Source organism: Phoenix dactylifera, chromosome 9 (genome assembly GCF_009389715.1).
Source record: "Phoenix dactylifera cultivar Barhee BC4 chromosome 9, palm_55x_up_171113_PBpolish2nd_filt_p, whole genome shotgun sequence".
NCBI classification, from domain to species: Eukaryota; Viridiplantae; Streptophyta; class Magnoliopsida; order Arecales; family Arecaceae; genus Phoenix; species Phoenix dactylifera.
The window spans coordinates 14632764-14648975 of record NC_052400.1 but is presented as its reverse complement, the minus strand read 5'-3'; the positions used below and the strand labels follow the sequence as shown (position 1 = coordinate 14648975).

Below are 16212 nucleotides of genomic sequence, written 5' to 3'. Positions count from 1 at the left end.
TTAGATGATGTAGAATTATTTAGTATATGTTTGGTTGCTTAAAAAAGGTTTAAAAAGTCAGAAAAGGTTTAAAAAGTTTGAATTTCCAAAAAAATAAATAATATAGAAAAGGATATTCTACTTTTGACTTAAAATATTCTTTACAAAATATTTTTCTTTTTTTCCTGATTTTCCAAATATCCAAAAATACGTGTAACAACGAGACCACTCTCAAACGGTGAGCCATTTTTTGGGAGTCATCTAAGTAAAAAAGTTTTAAAGGGTCACACGTGTACAGTTTTCTTTTTAAAGAAAAGCGATATTAGTAACGATTAAGAAACAAATTGTCCGCTCTAAGATATCGTGTCCCCTAGCGGTCCGAAGTTACTATACCTTTCTTTTGACCCAGATGACCACATTAGTTCACGGCAAAGAACAGAACTGAGAAAAACCATGCATGAGAACCATGGGCTACAGTCCCATAAGCAAAGAAAAGATGCCACTAGATCGAAGAGTAAATCGAATAATGAAATGACCGTATATCATAATATCAATACCAAGGAATATGAGAAAATACTCCCATCCATGTCTCTGTTACTTTCACCAATTGCTCATGCCACAACAACTAATCCATATGTAGATAGAATCTTAAGATGTTGCTTAAAGTACTGCATGATAAAACAAGAGAAACATAGGTGCTCGATCATGTAATTAGATATAAAAAAGGTTTACCATAGATACTACATTAAAACGTTGAAGTTAAGCCCAAGATCATTCAATCTACTTGGGAGCAAAACACCTGAAAAGCCCAGAACTATAAGGACCCAACACAACAGCAGACACCAAAGCCAAATGCATATAAGATAACTACTATTCACTGTATTTATTTATATATAAGATAACTTGAGTAGATCGAGGCCACTCAATTGCCACCCTTGCTTCCATGGTGAAGACGATGGAAATAACCCTGTGGGTCTTTCTCAAATGCTTCCCTTGAAATGTTACCATCGGCACCTGGTGCCTTCATGATTCCTCCGTCTCCATGGTGAAGAGCATGGAAATAACCCTGGGTGTTTTTCTCAAATTCTTCCCTTGAGATGTACTTACCTTCAGCACCTGGTGCCTTCATGATTCCTCCGTCTCCACCAACCGACTTGGCAGAGGAACCACCACCGCCTCCGCTGCCGCCTTTACCGCCTCCGACGCCCCTATTGCCTTCCATTGCTTCGAAGTTAAGCTTAGGGCTCGTTTGGTTCGCGGGAAGTATTTTTCCTCCTAGGAATATGATTTCTGGGAAGAGGATACCTAGGAAAGTACTTTTGGCATGTTTGGTTAACCATGGGAAAGTGACAAATTTCCAAAGTGCTTATGTTTGGTTGACCATCCACTTTCCTAGGAAAGTTATGTATAATTCCTATTATGCCCTTAATAAAAATTAGGTCTTTAATGTCTCTTTAATGCTTATTTAATGCTGAAGGGTCTTTTTGGAAAAAAATAAAAAAGGAGTGATTCCCACCTCATGGGAAAGTAACTTTCCTATGTTTCTCATGGGAAAGACTTTCCCATGAAATGTGGGAATCATATTCCCATGGGAATACAACTTTCCCATCTCTCTTTTTTGAAAACTCCAACCAAACAAGAGGCATTTCATTACTTTTCCGTTGACCACACTTTCTCCCCTCCTTTTCCTGCGAACCAAACGAGCCCTTAGTGGAAACTGATGCCTTCAGTCGAGAGTTGCTTGGTACCGCAATGACTCGGGGTTTGAGGCTATATATAGAGAGAGGACGCGCACGCTGTTCGATTCTCTTTAATAAGTTGCCGTCATCACAGCTCACAGGATGATAGGAATTGGAAACGCCGGTCAAAAGGTACGTTAAAGGAATGGTCGGAGGGTTGTGGTCTTCTAGGAGTTGGTACTTCTGAGTGCGAAACTAACAGCACCTTCAGATGGTCGTCAGCCTCGCGATTCAATAGTCCAATAAATGAATTTATTTTTTATCTCCAATTTTTTTTTGTTGCTTTTCAATGCTGAACGTTTGTGTTAAATTAGAACTAAAATATATGTATTCACAATGTATGTGATCGATGTCATCTCCGTTTTAAACACCCCCATAAACCCTGCTTTTAATAAAAAGTATGAAGATTATTAGCGCATCGGTAAAAAGAATGAGATAACAGATGTCAAACTAACAAAATAACAGAATAAACTTGTTATGGTATCGAAGGATCACAGCCTTTAATGCTTCCTTTCATGTTGATAATAACGCATTTGATGGATATAGTACATACCATAAAGAGAGCAGGCACATGAGCACCATGGGAGTATTAAGTCTGATGCAATCACCTGTATTGTGGAATAGCAGGTAACTTGCATTTCTCCAGTTTAAAAATGAACTAGAGAAATACCTAAACTCGGTATTATTATGCTGCCAGACCTGCAATTTGGCATTTAGACGTAAGTTGCTTGGGAAGCCAATAGCATGGGCTGTTATGTGGTTAAAGCGAGAGATTTTCTGAAAGGAACAGTAATTCTTAGAAATAAAGTTCATGTAATAGCTTAATATCCTTAACAGATATTAGTTCCGAGTTTAAATCAAATAATAGAATTGTAAATCCCCAAACTCATCGACATTCCGTATCTACATTGATTCCTAAGAAAATCCAAGTAGAATAGTAACTAAATTAGTTGATTGGACAATCAATACAAAAAAAATCTACAAACAAGTTAAACTGATTAAAATAGCTTGATTTAAAAATTGATACGTAACTTATTTGATTGATAATTGGAGTGTAACTTAAACCCACATTTTTCAGCTAAATAAATACACATAATGCTAAGCATATAAAATCTCAACATAATTAGCTCGTTTGGTTCGCGGAAAAAGAGAGGAGAAAAGTGTGGTCAACGGAAAAGTAATGAGATGTCTCTTGTTTGGTTAAAGTTTTTAAAGAAGAGAGATGGAAAAGTTGTATTCACATGGGAATATGATTTTCACATTTCATGAGAAAGTCTTTTCTATGAGAAACATGCGAAAGTTACTTTCCTATGAGGCGGAAATCACTCCATCTTTTTTTTTCTCCAAAAATACCCTTCAGCATTAAAGAGGCATTAAAGTCCTAATTTTTATTAAAGGTATAATAAGAATTACACATAACTTTCTTATGAAAGTGGATGGTCAACCAAACATAAGTACTCTAGAAATCTATTACTTTCCCATGTTTAACCAAACATGCCAAAAGTACATTCTCAGGTATTCTCATTTTAGAAATTTTCTTTCTATGAATCATATTTTTAGAAGGAAAAATGCTTTTCATGAACCAAACGAGCCCAATGTGCAAGTATGAATCAAGTTACCAAGGAAACAGACCGCTCCAGTTCGATTGGGTCGGGCTCGGTTAAATGTACCAGGTCTGGCCAACCTGGTCCTATGGTGTCATTATGCAAAATTGTTATGGGTACTTTCGTCATTTGGCGGACTTATATAAGTCCTCCTAGCCCATGCCCGCCCGCGTTTTATCGACGACAGGGAAGCGTCCTCCGGCTCGTGTGGGTTTATATTACTCTGCCGAAGCCCCGATCCAAACCCTAATCCTAAGAACCAACGAGCTTCCCTTCTTTAAACCCCAGAAGGAGTTATTCTCTCGACTCCGTCTCCTTCTCGAGATTTCTTATTCGTGGTAAGTTCTCTCCTCCCGTATCTGCGAGTGTATTTGTTTGTAGAACTTCTCAGTGCTCGAAGGGTTTTTATAAGTTTTTTTTCCCTTTTTTAGCATCATACTGTAATATGGTTATTTTCCGCCCTGCTTCTCCTATCAGTTGGTTTTTTGGAATGTTGATTCTAACAGAGCTCTTGCTTGATCCATAGAAATCTTTGGTCGCAAGAAATTGGTTCTTGGTTCAAATGGGCAGCAAGAAAAGGCCCTCCAAATCCTTAGAGGAATTAGCCAGCGAGGAAGATGCCCCTGTTGGAATTTCTCCAGAAACTGTGAAAGAACCGAAGAAAGGCAGAACCTTTGATGAGAAGACCGAGGCCGAGGGTGCGTCCACTCCAGTAATCCCTTTATCGCTGAAACCTATGGAAAGAAGGAAGAAGAGGAAAGCGATGGATAAGGAAAGGCACCGCCTTGATTCTGAATACAAGGAGCAATCCAATGATCAATCCAAAGCTAACAATGCTAGCAAGTCTAGTGAATGCCCTCCTGAGAATCGGGCATCATTGCCTTCTTCATCATCGAGTAACCTGCCTGGGTTCCACATTGATGTATTTAGGGATCTGTCATCTCCGGACCCGTCAGTTAGGGAGGCGGCAGCAGAGAATTTGGTTGTAGAGCTGTGTGAGGTTCAGAAGGCATATGAGAAGCTAGAGAATAAGAAAGAGGACAATGGAGCGGTTCAACTGGAAGCTGAGAAGGATGACGGGATGGGGCACTGTTCACCCTCTTCGAGATATGCTATTCGGAGACTTATCCACGGAGTGTCTTCTTCAAGGGAGGTATGATAATTTTGATAGTGTGGTTTTGCTTTCTATTGCTTGCTAATCAAGTGGCTGAAAGTTTCATTGCTACATTACGGTATATCATGTTTTCTGCTTCCATGTTTGATCAATAACCCATTCCTTTGTCATTGGATATGATAGAGGTTCCTTAAATGCAACAACTAACTCATAGTCAGAATGAGATCGGGAAGAATGAATGCATGTATCGGAGTCAATGATTTCTGATGAAATTTATTAGTTCTTTCGTACTGATAGCTGGCATTCCCTAGATTATCGAGAAGAAAAGTTGAAAAGGTTTCCTCTAGTCCAGTTATTTGGTAATTTTTCCACATTATATGTCTTTCCTTTTTCATTAAGGAATGGACAGTTTTTTAATTCATTGCAACAATCCATGCTTATTGTGTTGTTTCTAGGTAATGATTATTGGCACCATGTTTTAGTTAATTACAGAGAGAGTAGTCATGTAAATACAATTAACATGTACTGTACTGTAATGTGGGGCTCTGCACATTAATGAACTTTATTTCATTTACATAGTCAAAAGAATCAACGTAGAAATCATTATACTGGAAACAGCTGAGGTCAGACCTCTTTCATGTAATCAATTGCGACCACAAAGACATTAGGCTGCCAATATGCAACTTGTTTTGTGCTTCAGGAAAGCATTAGATCTAGTCAGTTAAGCTGTCAAAGTTGTAGACATCTGAATCCAGGTCTAACTTTTTTTCGAACAAGAAAAAAAGAGAAATAAAAATACCTCTTTAATTTTGAATGATCTACAAAGTGGCCTCGCTGCCGATATATGATGAAACGAGTAATTGAAGAAGATGATGGTAAATTTATAGGGTACTTTTTTTTTTCTATGACATATGTCACAATGTTAAGCAAGCGCTCAAGTTATTTAGCTATTGCTTAATGTTTGTGTTATTCTAATAGATAACTTGAAAACCATTTTATCTCTCAATTAATACTCATGATTAATATTACTATGTTAAAACATTTTAAATTAACATATGTTGGGCCTCCATGAGGATGCTTACTCCAACCAAGAATTAAGTGGCCAATATTTTGGCAGCTTTCTTTATCTTGTGCGTAGGCAGCTAACAGCAGCAACATCATTTTGGAGGTCCTTCAGCTGTAGTGTCTTGCTTGCTGTTTGGGCTCTTGTTTTCTAGACGTCGTGATAAAATAAGTGCTTTTCAATGCGCTAATAATCAAATTTAAAAAAGGGTATAATTTTTTTATTTCTATTTGTAATGGGTATTATACTGTAAAATTCATCCTTTCATAAGGCGGAGACCTGTATTGCTTATGTAATTACTTATTCTTAGGCACATCCTCTTTGAAATCTACCCGGGGCTCAATTGCCTTTGCAATTCTATGTGCAGTTTGCTGCCTAGCAGGTAACATAGGGGCTGCCTAAGGCAGTGTAGGCAGGTTAATCTTGGACTATCTTTTGTTGTCAGGCTAGGCAGTTATAAATATTCAGTGAATTAACAGGAAAGTTATTCATGCTTCCCTAAATCTCATTCGTTACCTTAACATTGGCTTAGTTATAAGCTACAGCATTAAGTTTTGCCAGTTCTTGACAAGTTTCTTGTTTCCAACTTTTTGTTAGCTGCTGATAGAATTGCGTTTTTGCATTTATTTGAATTATTGAGTTCTCGTTTCCAACTTTTTATTAGATGCCGATAGAATTGTTTTTTTGCACTTATTTGAATTATTGAGTTTCATTATTGGGCTAGGCAGTTCTAAATATTTGGTGGATTAACAGGCAAGTTATTCATGTTTCCCTATATCTCATTCTTTACCTTAACACTGACTTAGTTATAAGCTACAGCATTAAGGTTTGCTAGTTCTTGACTAGTTTCTTGTTTCCTACTTTTTATTGGCTGTTGATAGAATTGCGTTTTTGCATTTATGTGAATTATGTAGTTTTTCTGATTTGGAATTTAACATGACAAGTTACAAAATATTGGTCCTTAAATAGAAAATTAAGTTTTTCTTTAGTTTACTTACATTTTCTTTTTCTTTACATTTTTTTCTACTTATAATTTGATGTACACACCAGCACATATATGTGTGTCTCTCTGTTATTTTTAGTTCTGTAAATAAAACCAGCCTATGCATCCATTTGAGTGCTTAGGCAAAAGCCTGCCCTTGGTGTAAGGGCAGTGTGGTCCCATCGCGTTCGCCTAACACAGTCAGGTCATCTTAACAACATTAGTGTTGGCATCCATGGGACAATTATTATTAGCAACTATTTTGTATTGTATCTTGATGGTGGAATATAATATAAGTTGGCATGTTGTATATACATCTAAACTTACTGAAAGACAATCTTATTTGATCGGATGAGATTGTTTATTAGTTTGTCATTATTTTTTTTTGTGTAACATGTGAACCCTTTATTAGCTGCTTCTCTTTGTTTTTTGCTTGTTTAATCTTATAAAATGTTCATTTTTATTAATTTGTATATTATATTTCTTGAGAAAGTGTAAATATCTGCATAGGACCTAGTTATTTACATGTTCTCTTTAATAGTCTGTAACTTAAGATGTCAAATTTATCTGAAGGGCCAAGATTCTTGTTTTTCTTTTTGTCTAGATTATCTTACCATTCCATGCCATGTCCATCAGTAATGACATTTTTTTTCTTTTTCTTTTTTTTTTGTCCTTTGTGCTAACATATGGTGAAGTGCAATATATGTACCTTCTCCTGCCCTTTGACTAGAACGAGCACAATACACACTTAGTCCTTGATTTTTCATGAGCGAAATAGGTGCATGAATTTTGAGTATTATGAATGTTTTGTTCTCATATTTTCTGAACTTTTTCTCTTTTTTTTTTGGGGAAGGAAGGACTGGTAGATATATGCATTATATACACTTGCTATTAGCACACATTTTTCACAGGCTACGTGTGGGGAGCTATATCTCTTTGCTGTAATTTAACTTATTATAATTTAAATTTGCTATTATCTCTTTGGGGTAATACTTTTAATTTGGAAATCATCCAAAACATGCTACTCAAACTTGAGTCAAATGAATAATTTAGAAACAAGTCCTTGCGGATTTTGTCTGCTTGCTTCATCTGAAGAAGCTCTGTTAGGTATAACTGTCAGCTGATGGGTGCAATTAGTGTATCAGACTGCCAAGATAAATCAGGAACAAGCATATGCAGATTTAACGGATGGATTTTAGGATCTGTTCCTTCATTGTTCTGTTATGCTGTGCTATATTGATGCTACTATGTAATATCTCATTAATTTCTTAAGAAGATTAGCTTAAGAAAATTGTAACTTATCCAAATTCTGTTCTTGAGAGAGGCAATGTAGAGATATCCAATTTTTCTGGAAATTGTTTTCTTGTGATGCTTAACAAATCTACATAGTGCATGCTCTTACTAACTCTTCTAATTCATTTTTATCCTCAAGATTGTAATGCCTTTTCACTATACAAGGCATATTACTAATGCATCACATTTCACAGATTGTGTGGACCAGCTATCTATCATCTACAGGTTGAATGTTCATAGCTTGATTCATAAGAAATAGATTTTTGCCATGATTGGTAAAAAAAATAACAATGCTTGTATTTGATGGTTCAAATGAAAACTAGTGCTATATATAATTTTGGGCATCCTTTCATGTCCCGGTACATCGTCCGTGAAGGTTGCAAGTCCAATTGTTTTGAATTCTTTTTATACCACAATCATCTATCAGGAATTTGCAGGGAATAAATTACTAGCCTTTGTTATTATTGCTTGTTTTACAGTGTGCAAGACAAGGGTTTGCACTGGGGTTATCGGCTGTGGTTGGGGCAATTCATACCCTTGAAGTGGAACCAGTGATGAAATTAATAGTTGATTTGTTGGAAATTTCGTCTTCCATGAAGGGTCAGGTAGTGATTAAAACATATTCATGGAACATAAGCAAAGGATTTGCTGTTATCCATTTGTTTCAATTTTGATTATCTTTTTGATGGTATTGTAGGAAGTGAGAGATTGCCTTTTGGGTCGCCTCTTTGCTTATGGAGCCCTTGCTAGATCAGGACGAATTGCTAAAGAGTGGATTCTGGATAGCAGTACATCACTCGTCAAGGATTTTACAAACCTTGTCATTTCTCTTGCAGGCAAGAAACAATATTTAAGTGAGCCAGCTGTTGCAGTCATTTTGGAAATGGTCGAGAAGGTATATGTTATTTATCTTCCTGGTTCTTAATATAAATCATATAACCATTTTATTGGTTGTTTTGAATTGATAGAAGGGTTTCTTGCAAGTTATTCTTTTAATTCTTAATGTTAATATTAACTTTTCTTGCTGTCTTGTTCCTTTAGTTCTTTAGTCCTTGATTATCATGAAGAAAAACATCATAGTTATCTTCGTCAGTTGCACTGCTTCTGAATTTTAGCAATTGCATATATTCAAGTTGCTACTAGTTACTCAATTTGTACCAATTGGAGTTGAGTGGCTCTGTGCTTTCTTATCCTGCTCATTATAGGGCTACGTCCCCACAAAGTCCTGAAATCAGTATCGTTCTCATACAAAAATTCAAAAAGACTGCATCATTAGATAGAAGTCAATAGAATAGTCTGATAGACCTATAGGGATTTTGTTAGCAGTCTTCTCATTATCGGATTCAACTTTAGCTCTGGAATTAGTTTGAGTTTGCTTTAAGAGCATGTTTCTTGCTGCCGAGGTTTTAGCTTGCATCAAATATCTGCAGTTTAGGGGCACTGATTTGCCATTGATCATAACATGGTGGAAATATCTGATTATATAATTACTTCAAGCAGCATGAAGCTGAATCTAAAGCACAATTAGGTCTGACCAGGTCATCAGGCTTTTGAGCTCCTTTTTCCTTTTTTGAACAGTAATATGAACATGCAATTGGAAAGACTCCTGTTTTCTATAAATTTGATCTGCTGCTGTTCTAGTTATGTTTTCCAATTTCCTTCTTGATGTTATTTCTTATTAGATTTTTTTTCTTATTCCAATTTAGAGATTTAGTTAGATCTGATGATTTTTTCTTCTAGTCTTACAGCTACCTGCGGAAGCTTTGTTGAGCCAAGTTCTTATAGCTCCTGGCATGCATGAGTGGTTCAAGAGAGCTGCTGAAGTTGGAGATCCAGATGCACTGTTCTTAGCTTTGAAGTTGCAAGAAAGAGTATGTGGCGACAGTGAAATGTTTGGCAAGCTCCTGCCATCTCCATTCAGTCCTGACAACTTCTTTACTCAAGACCATCTGTTATATCTTGCCCCTTGCTTCAAGGTTAGATCTCAAATATGTGATTTATTTGCATGCTTGGTGAAGAAATTGTTTATTAAATGGCTATTCTTTTGACTTTGCTTTTGAAGGAAGTATCTTCAACTTGTTTAAGTAATTGGACTTTCAGATATTATAAATTTTGCAAGAGCTGACTGGAAACTTCTTAGCTGTAAAATAGTATGATAGCCTAAATAAATATTTAAGGATGATTGCTTTACACGAATATATCACTTTTCTTTTTCTAGCTTTTCTGTTTGCATTTTTGTTCATTTTGATTCTTGCTACTCAGGAATCGACGTTCTGTCTACCGCGCTTACACAGCCTTTGGCCTTTGGTGGTAAATTTGCTTATACCTGAATCAACATCTCAAAATGAAGATGCTGTTGTATGTTCAACTTCTAGTAAGAAACACAAGAGGAGCAGGAAAGGGATCTCTTTTGAGGATGTTATGAAGAATATTCGCTGTTTCTGTGAGGTTGTTGTTGAAGGATCGCTTCTTTCGTCATCTCATGACAGGAAACATTTGGCATTAAATGTTTTGCTGCTTCTCCTGCCAAAATTGCCAGTATCATGCATTCAAGTTGTCTTATCTAACAAGCTTGTGCACTGTTTGATGGACATTCTTTCAAACAAGAGTTCCTGGTTGTACAATGCTACTCAGCACTTTCTGAAGGAATTACTAAACTGGGCTGGGGATGACGATGACCGACATGTTGCTGTTATTGTGTCATTGCAGAAACACAGCAACGGTAAATTTGATTGTATCACAAGGACACAGGCAGTCAAAGAGTTGGTTGGCACATTCAAAACTGGACCAGGTTGCTTGCTTTTTGTGCATAATTTAATGAGCTTGTTTGTAGATGAAAGGGCCCTCACAGATGAATCATCCGATCAAAGTCAGACCACAGATGAAAATTCAGAAATATGCTCAATGGAAGATGAGGAACCTCCAGCATCAGGGAATACAGACTTCTTAAAGATTTGGGTTATAGATACCATGCCTCGTGTTTTGAAAAATTTAAAACTGGATTCTAATGCTAAATCTTGGGTGCATACAGAAAAAGAAAAATTTATGGAAGAAAAATTTTGCGTGCAGACTGAAATAATGAAATTTTTGGCGGTTCAGGGTTTGTTCTCTGCATCTCTAGGCACCGAAGTTACATCATTTGAGTTGCAAGAGAAGTTTAAATGGCTAAAAGCTGCTACATCCAGTTCTCTGTGCAGGATGTGTATAGAGCAGCTCCAGTTGTTATTGGAAGATGCACAAAGAGGGGAGGGCTCGAATCTACTAAATGGACTTGAGCTCAATGATCTTGGATCTTACTTTATGTGTTTCCTCAACACTTTGTGCAACATTCCTTCTCTTTCACTCTACAGGACCTTGAGCAAGGAAGATGAAAAGGCATTTAAGAAACTGCAAGCAATGGAGTCTAGACTTTCTCATGAGGTACTTGTTAAATTCCTATTCTAAAATCCCACAATATTCGGTGAATACTGCACATTGTTATAGTAGTAATTGGCATTTGCCCGTTCCTTGTTATTACCGGTATAATAAATTATTTAAGGTTCAGGAACCACTGATTTATTATGTCTAAAATGTTAACAAATTGTAAAAAATTATTACATAAATAAATTTATAATACCTGCCATACTATTTCACATGATTTTGGGCAGTTGTCATAGTAAACGAGGAGATGCTGAAGTTGGGCAAATTACCTAGTATATGTTTAAACAGCTTTAAGTGTGTCGCATTTCCTTGGGTGGGTATTAGTCCTCTATATCATGGCTAGTTGCATTTTTGCTAATCTTGATTTGTATATGATATTGCTATTCTTGATTACTACTTTATTATACAACCTCTCTCTGAAATCAATGAACAATAAAATCTAGTTTCCAGTATTAATCACTTTTAGACTGAAAGTTGGGAATAGCTTAGAAAGAGCATCCTTTCTAAATCCCTCACCAACAATTTACTCATGTAATTGATAAAGATATTGTGGAGGAGTCTTACTTGTTTTGATGTTGGCTTCATGAGGCCTTATCCACTTTCTGTTCTGTCCAATGCTATATTTGCTGCTGAGCAGTTACAGAGAAAAGAGTAGTTCTAAGAAACAAGAACAAGAAGGGCTTCATGTAGTCTATTATGCTATGTCTTAGTCTCATGTTTATGGAATGATTATTCTGATTTATGTTGTAAAAGAATGCTATGCTTTGACAATGTATACAAAAACCAGATGTTTCTCTCCCAGATTTTAATTTGTCACTGGATTGTTGATGATGGCTTGATGAAGAATGCCTGAGCCAGATCCCTTAAATAACCATATGAATGTGGATATGTTTTAGTTTTATAAACAACCAAATCATTTCTGGCTGACAAAGTTCATCTCAAAATTCAATAATGTTGTTTTTTCTTGTATGTTCTGATCTTATGAAGTGCTGCTTCATCAATTGTTAACTCTTAATTTTCTTCTGGTTTACTCTATGAATCACATTTTCATTCATTACAGGAAAGAAAAATTAGACCTGGACCAGATGCAAATAAATTGCATGCTGTCCGTTATTTGCTGATTCAGTTATTGCTGCAAGTCCTCCATCCAGGTGAGTTCTCTGAAGCTGCGCTGGAACTAGTCATATGTTGCAAGAAGGCTTTCCCTACTGCTGCTCATGGTGACTCTTTAGAGGAACAAGATGATTTTGATGATAGTGATGCACCAGAGATGATGGATGTGTTAGTAGACACATTGCTTTCTCTCTTGCCTCAGTCATCTGGTCCTATTTGTTTTGCTGTTGAACAGGCAAGTTTACATTATGCGACAATTATTTTAAAATTTACTATTTTCATGAGTTTGAATCATTAATACCATTACATAATGGAACTTTTACCAGACACTATTTTTAAATATTTTTAAAATAGCAAATGTTGTCAATAAGACCAGTTCTGGATTCTTTACTCAAGGTACCTCCCAGTACAAAATGGAGAGCTCATGGCATGTGTGCTTTTTGTGGGAATGGTTTAATTATAGTTCTGCAATTTATAGTAAATTAATGCCATGTTTTCTTTTGTCCCCAGAAATCCCTGCTATTTTAAGCACAATATAGGCTTCTTTAGTAGAGCTGCTTAATGGAGTTATCATCCAGTTATTCATTTTTCCTTTTCCTTTATCCAGGTTTTCAGTTTCTTCTGTGATGATATAACGGATGCTGGACTCCTTCAGATGTTGCGTGTTGTGAAGAAAGATCTCAAGCCTCCTCGACATCAAGCAGCTAGTAGTGATGGTGATGAAGATGATGATGATGATTTCCTTGAAATAGAAGCAGAGGAGAATGATGAAATTGAAGCAGAGGAAACTGATGAAGTTGAGGTTGTAGAGACGTGTGACAGCGATAACTGTTTAGATGATTCTGAAGGAATGCTTGGAGCGGAGGCAGCTGATGAGGAAGTTACCAAATATGATGAGGGTTCCAAGAGAATAGATGGAGTTGAGGCAACTAATGAAGAAGATACCAAAAATGACAAGGACCTTTCAGCTTTGGATGATTCTGATAGTGGTATGGATGATGATGCCATGTTTAGGATGGATACTTATATAGCACAAATTTTCAAGGAGCGGAAAATTTCTGGGAATGACAGTGCTCAGTCCCAGCTCACACCGTTCAAACTTCGTGTGCTCTCACTTGTAGAAATATATCTGCAGAAGAATCCAGGTAGCACGCTGAAATAGACTCCTAACATACTTCATCAATTAGCTTTTACTTAATCTCATAATTGCTACACTGGGTTATAGGATGATGAAAGAAATATGTGAAAGACATTTTGTAAATTAGGAACATTCCAGACTACAGGATAAGGGGAATACAGTAAACGTTTTATCTTTTTCCTTTTTTTTTTTCCACTTATGAGATTTGTTTTCTGTTTATTTCCACATCGCATTCTATGGTTTCCCTGGAATTATGGAACCTGATGAACCTAATTCTCCAACAAGAGATTTGTCTAAAAATTCCAAGGGACAAGTGAAATATATTTCTTAATATGGATCCATCTGTTTCCATTTTTTTATAGTATATTAACTTTATTGGAATTTGGTGGCAGGCAAGCCTCAGGTGCTGATGATTTATTCTTACTTAGCTCGAGCTTTTGTCAATTCACATACCACTGAGGGTAGCGATCATGTCAGGCAACGCATTGGAGGGCTTTTGCAGAAAAAAGTATTCAAGGCAAAGGACTATCCAAAAGGTGACGACATCCAGCTCAGTAGTCTTGAAATCTTGTTGGAGAAGAGTCTGAAATCAGCATCACGTTCACGGTTCAAGACAATCTCTTCTCTAGCTCAGACCTCAGCATTCTGGATATTAAAAATCATACATTCACGGAATTTTTCCAAATCTGAACTCAAGGGGGCGGTGAATATTTTTCGAAATGTATTGGTTGACTACTTCAATAATAAGAAGTCCCGGCTGAAACCTGGGTTTGTGAAAGAGGTTATTCGTAGGCATCCCTGGCTTGGGCAGCAGCTTTTTGGCTTTCTTTTGGAGAAATGTGGGAGTGCAAAATCAGAATTTCGACGAATTGAAACACTGGATCTCATAGACTGTATAATGAAATTAAGGATGACAGGGAAAGCAGAGAAAAATAATGATTCATCAAGTAAATCTAAGTTATTAAACAAATACTTGCCAGCACTTGGTGAGCTGATCCAAGAACTCCTGAGCAATCTGCCAGAAAAACAGTCAAGGCGTGCAGAAGTGCGTAGGTTTTGCACCAAGGTGTTGCATGCAGTCTCAATATTGAGCCTGAACAAGTCTTTTCTCAGGGCATTGAAGTCAGAAACTTACTCTCTTTGTGAGTCTCAATTAGGGGACGCATTTCTTCCCTTCAAGATTCCTACACGATAGATCAAATGCTAGGAGGCTTTTTGAGTCGATGGGGAAAGAGGATGCCAAAGGCCACGATCTTTCCTGTGAGTTATCTTACATGCTTTTAGTAGGCTTGGCATCTTTTTAGTACTCATAATCAGACTATATTTCCACTAAATATCACTCTGTCTATCAACTTTGATGTTGTTGTAAAGAAGTTGTTAGTAAAAGTTCAGTTCTTATGATTTAGAAGTGGCAAGGAAAGAATATTTATGCCTAGCGTCCTTGCTATTTAAAGCTTGCTTCCATTTGGCTTGCCATGGATTCTTATGTTTCACTCTTGCAGATAATATTGTTCAGAGGCTCATCAGTGGGGTGATCAGTCAAGCACGTAGTTGCTGTGGAGGAAGCCAATTTTTTAGCTGCAGAAATCTTGGTTCAGCTTGGATTGTTGACAATAGGCCTGCAATTTTGGTCGGTTCACCATGTGGTGCTGGAATGCCATACATGTTCTCCGAATGTCTATTTGGGGAAAAAAGAATACGACTGAGCGTTGGATCCTCAATTCTAGAGCAACAGAGTTCTGAGCGGTGTTAAATGGTGAGGGCATAGGTTGTATCTTTCTTTGCTAGTGATCATTGCTGGATCCAATAAATACTCATATATCTTTATAATTTTTGTAACTTAAAGTTCCAGGGTATATCTTTGGCGTTGATACATTATTAATCTAATTAGCTTGTTAAAGTTTGTTTGTTCTCTGGTATACGATTACGCCTCTACTTGACAGTGTGAGATGTGCTTAGCTTCAGAGAACTTGAGGCGAAAACCTGGAGCCGCTTCTTGTTGCTATCAGTTTGCTTCTAACGATGATTAGATTATTCTATTTGCTCATCTAGAAAACACTTGGGCAGCACTAAATTTAGGTTTTCCTTCTCATGAGATGGAGAAATTATATCCTGCACGCATGCACTGCGTGACCATGCATGCCACCAAACATATCTGCTCATTTCTATAGGTTCCAAGCGTTTATCTTAATACACCGATATAAAAACAAACGGTTGTGATCAATGGTGGTGTTGGGATATAATTTCTCTGATGAAATGTGAGTAGATCAGAAGGTGAGAAGCACGCTAGCCCAACATGATCCAAGAATAATGGTGGCAGAATCTTCTTCAATCATCTCACTGACGACCCACATAAATGGAGTTGGAGGGATAATTTATGAAAGGACGAGAATACTATACTTTGTAACTTTTGTTGGATCATTATACATTCAAATTCTTGAATCTTCCTGCCACTACAAAAACTCTAAACGCATGTCTACTCTCTCTCCCTCTCTCTCTCTCTCTCTCTCTCTCTCTCTCTCACACACACACACACACACAATTTTCTTTTGTTATTATTTGGTAGACTCACAATTTTCTTTGAAGGGTATTATCATATTCGAATTGTTGGATAAGCTTTTTCTTGAAAAAAAAAATGTTGCATATGCCTTTTGCACATGATTTGATATACACTTCGCATGAAGTGTAGGCATTGCCCATATAAACTTCATTCTAGAGGGAAGTGGTTCATTGCGGTGTAAAGACACGAGATATGCATGGAAATTTC

General features: G+C 36.8%; 2 protein-coding genes across 2 annotated transcripts; one reads left to right on the top strand and one right to left on the bottom strand.

Annotated features, from left to right (window-relative positions):
• Positions 1-901: 901 nt before the first annotated feature.
• On the bottom strand, positions 902-1201 carry LOC103719018 (pupal cuticle protein 20-like). Its single transcript, XM_008808067.1, has one exon. The coding sequence runs from the start codon at positions 1199-1201 to the stop codon at positions 902-904; it is 300 nt and encodes a 99-aa protein (XP_008806289.1).
• Positions 1202-3508: 2307 nt separating this feature from the next.
• On the top strand, positions 3509-15347 carry LOC103719001 (myb-binding protein 1A-like protein). Its single transcript, XM_008808043.4, has 10 exons — positions 3509-3660; positions 3849-4475; positions 8254-8379; positions 8472-8669; positions 9523-9750; positions 10037-11194; positions 12255-12542; positions 12915-13452; positions 13838-14705; positions 14948-15347. The coding sequence occupies exons 2-9, from the start codon at positions 3885-3887 to the stop codon at positions 14638-14640; spliced, it is 3930 nt and encodes a 1309-aa protein (XP_008806265.2). The 5' UTR covers positions 3509-3660; positions 3849-3884; the 3' UTR covers positions 14641-14705; positions 14948-15347.
• Positions 15348-16212: the final 865 nt, after the last annotated feature.

What these genes read in the sequence shown, in the direction of transcription:
- LOC103719018 (XM_008808067.1), bottom strand. Translation starts at nt 1,201, where the DNA reads ATGGAAGGCAATAGGGGCGTCGGAGGCGGTAAAGGCGGCAGCGGAGGC.
- LOC103719001 (XM_008808043.4), top strand. Translation starts at nt 3,885, where the DNA reads ATGGGCAGCAAGAAAAGGCCCTCCAAATCCTTAGAGGAATTAGCCAGC. An exon ending in TTTTGGAAATGGTCGAGAAG is followed by an intron (nt 8,670 to 9,522) that starts GTATATGTTATT and finishes CTAGTCTTACAG; the next exon opens with CTACCTGCGGAAGCTTTGTT. An exon ending in TTTGTTTTGCTGTTGAACAG is followed by an intron (nt 12,543 to 12,914) that starts GCAAGTTTACAT and finishes TCCTTTATCCAG; the next exon opens with GTTTTCAGTTTCTTCTGTGA.